The sequence below is a fragment of the Malania oleifera genome, chromosome 4 (genome assembly GCF_029873635.1).
Source record: "Malania oleifera isolate guangnan ecotype guangnan chromosome 4, ASM2987363v1, whole genome shotgun sequence".
In the NCBI taxonomy this organism is placed as follows: domain Eukaryota; kingdom Viridiplantae; phylum Streptophyta; class Magnoliopsida; order Santalales; family Ximeniaceae; genus Malania; species Malania oleifera.
This window is the reverse complement of record NC_080420.1, coordinates 80,613,574-80,615,432: the sequence shown is the minus strand read 5'-3', so window position 1 is coordinate 80,615,432 and position 1,859 is coordinate 80,613,574. Positions and strand designations below refer to the sequence as shown.

Below are 1,859 nucleotides of genomic sequence, written 5' to 3'. Positions count from 1 at the left end.
CTCCATCTTTTCCAGTACTTGATTATACTTGCTTCTCTGCTCATCCCCCTGCCTCTCCAACTCTTGTATGTAGAGCAATTTCTTTTTACTTTCGATATAGGCATCTTCTAACATTTGAGATTTTCGTTCAAGTGCCGCTTGAAGCCTTCGTCTTTCCTTTCTTAAAGCCACGATCTCTTCTTCTGATTGTATATACCGGATCCTCTGTCGCTTGATTTCCTTGCGATAGACAGAGGTTAGTGCCTCCTTTTGCTGATTCTTTACTTCTGCTTTTGCATCTCCCTTTTCTACTGGGCATGGATCCCCTTGTGGCTTCAATTGCATGCATGCGCTTGTGATAAAACGATTTCTGGGATTCTTTTGAGTTGGGGGTTTACCCGGTTTTCTCTCCATGCTTCATAACTTCCTTGGACTGTGGCAATTCCATCACTCGGGTCTATTAGGTTCACATGTTTCCACGCCACCCTGAATTTTCTAATCTAGTTTTGAGTGTCTCCTATTTCGTATGCGAAATCTAAGTCAGCCAATCCGTGAGTCATAGGCACAAACTAAGATGCCCCCAATTGCCTTCTGACCATCAAAGGGGCATATGCTATCCCTCCCCATGGGCCTAGTAATGGGACCCATGGAAGATTTCCACACCGATATATCATGTTAGAGCGGACCATCCATGGCGCCAGCCAAGTTACCCCTGAGTCGATCAAACCACACATTTTTGTGTTCCATTCAGATTTATCTAACTGCTCCTTTAATTGGGTATCCCCAAATTCAGCCAAAGGGATTCGGATCACTGAGAAAATACTACGGAAGCCCCCTTTGTTGGACGATAAGTGACCTACCATCCAGACATATAACAGTTGCACACAACATTTTAAACGTTCTCGCCTCCTGATTCTGCAGTTGTTGAGTGATCTGAAGGTTTCTGCCAGGATGCCTTGAACGGGGTTAATCCCGTTTCGTACTTGTGCTACAAACGAAACAGTAGCTTGATCGATCATGTTTAGTTCTTTTGGAAAAATGATCAAACCGTAAATAGCTAATGCCATTATATGTATCTGAACCTCTTCTTTTTCTTCTTTTTCGATTATTTCTTTCAACTGCTTCCAAGAGATTTTCCTTACTTCTGCACCTCCCTCTGAGAATGTTTTCTGGATTTTGACCCCGACAGCATCGTACATCTCCTTCACGAACGAAACACTAGCATCATACACATAAGGTTTGTATGGTGTCTGTAACTTGACTAGATGCAAAAGCGAAGTATACTCCTCGATGGTTGGTGTCAAGTCAATACCATTCATTGTAAAGCAACGATATGGTGGATTCCAGAACTCGACCAGTGCTTTTATGGCAGGGATATTTTCCGATACATGCAACAAGAAACAAATGTGCCCATATGTTTGAGAGAATTTTAAACGGCGTGCCGGGGTCCATTCCTTCCAAATGACTTTTAGCTCATCTAACGGATTGGATCTTATGTTGATGAAAGTCCGAGCTGGTAGTTCGATGATAGATTTCAGAGTAAGACTGTCACCCCACTTGTTCTGTTGACTTTCTGAATATTGTTGTACTGTGGACTTAATCTCATGGTAAGTCATTGTGTTCTCCATGAATGATTCAAATCTCTTATAGAACCTTGATGAAGTAGACGGGATGCCTATGTGAATGCAGCATGTTAGTAAAGGTATCATACAACTCAAAACAATGCATGCAGTCATGACATCAAACTGAAAATAATGAAACTTATATCCCCCACCCGAGGTAGACTTATATAAAATATTCTCCAAGGCTCTATCTTATGCATGGGGTGTTTATGCATGTGTGTACCTAGTGCACAAATACATAACAATAGGGATATTAAC

General features: G+C 41.8%; 1 protein-coding gene across 1 annotated transcript; it reads right to left on the bottom strand.

Annotated features, from left to right (window-relative positions):
- Positions 1-548: 548 nt before the first annotated feature.
- Positions 549-1,607, bottom strand: LOC131153841 (uncharacterized). The gene has a single exon (XM_058106291.1). It carries the CDS (start codon positions 1,605-1,607, stop codon positions 549-551), a length of 1,059 nt encoding a protein of 352 aa, XP_057962274.1.
- Positions 1,608-1,859: the final 252 nt, after the last annotated feature.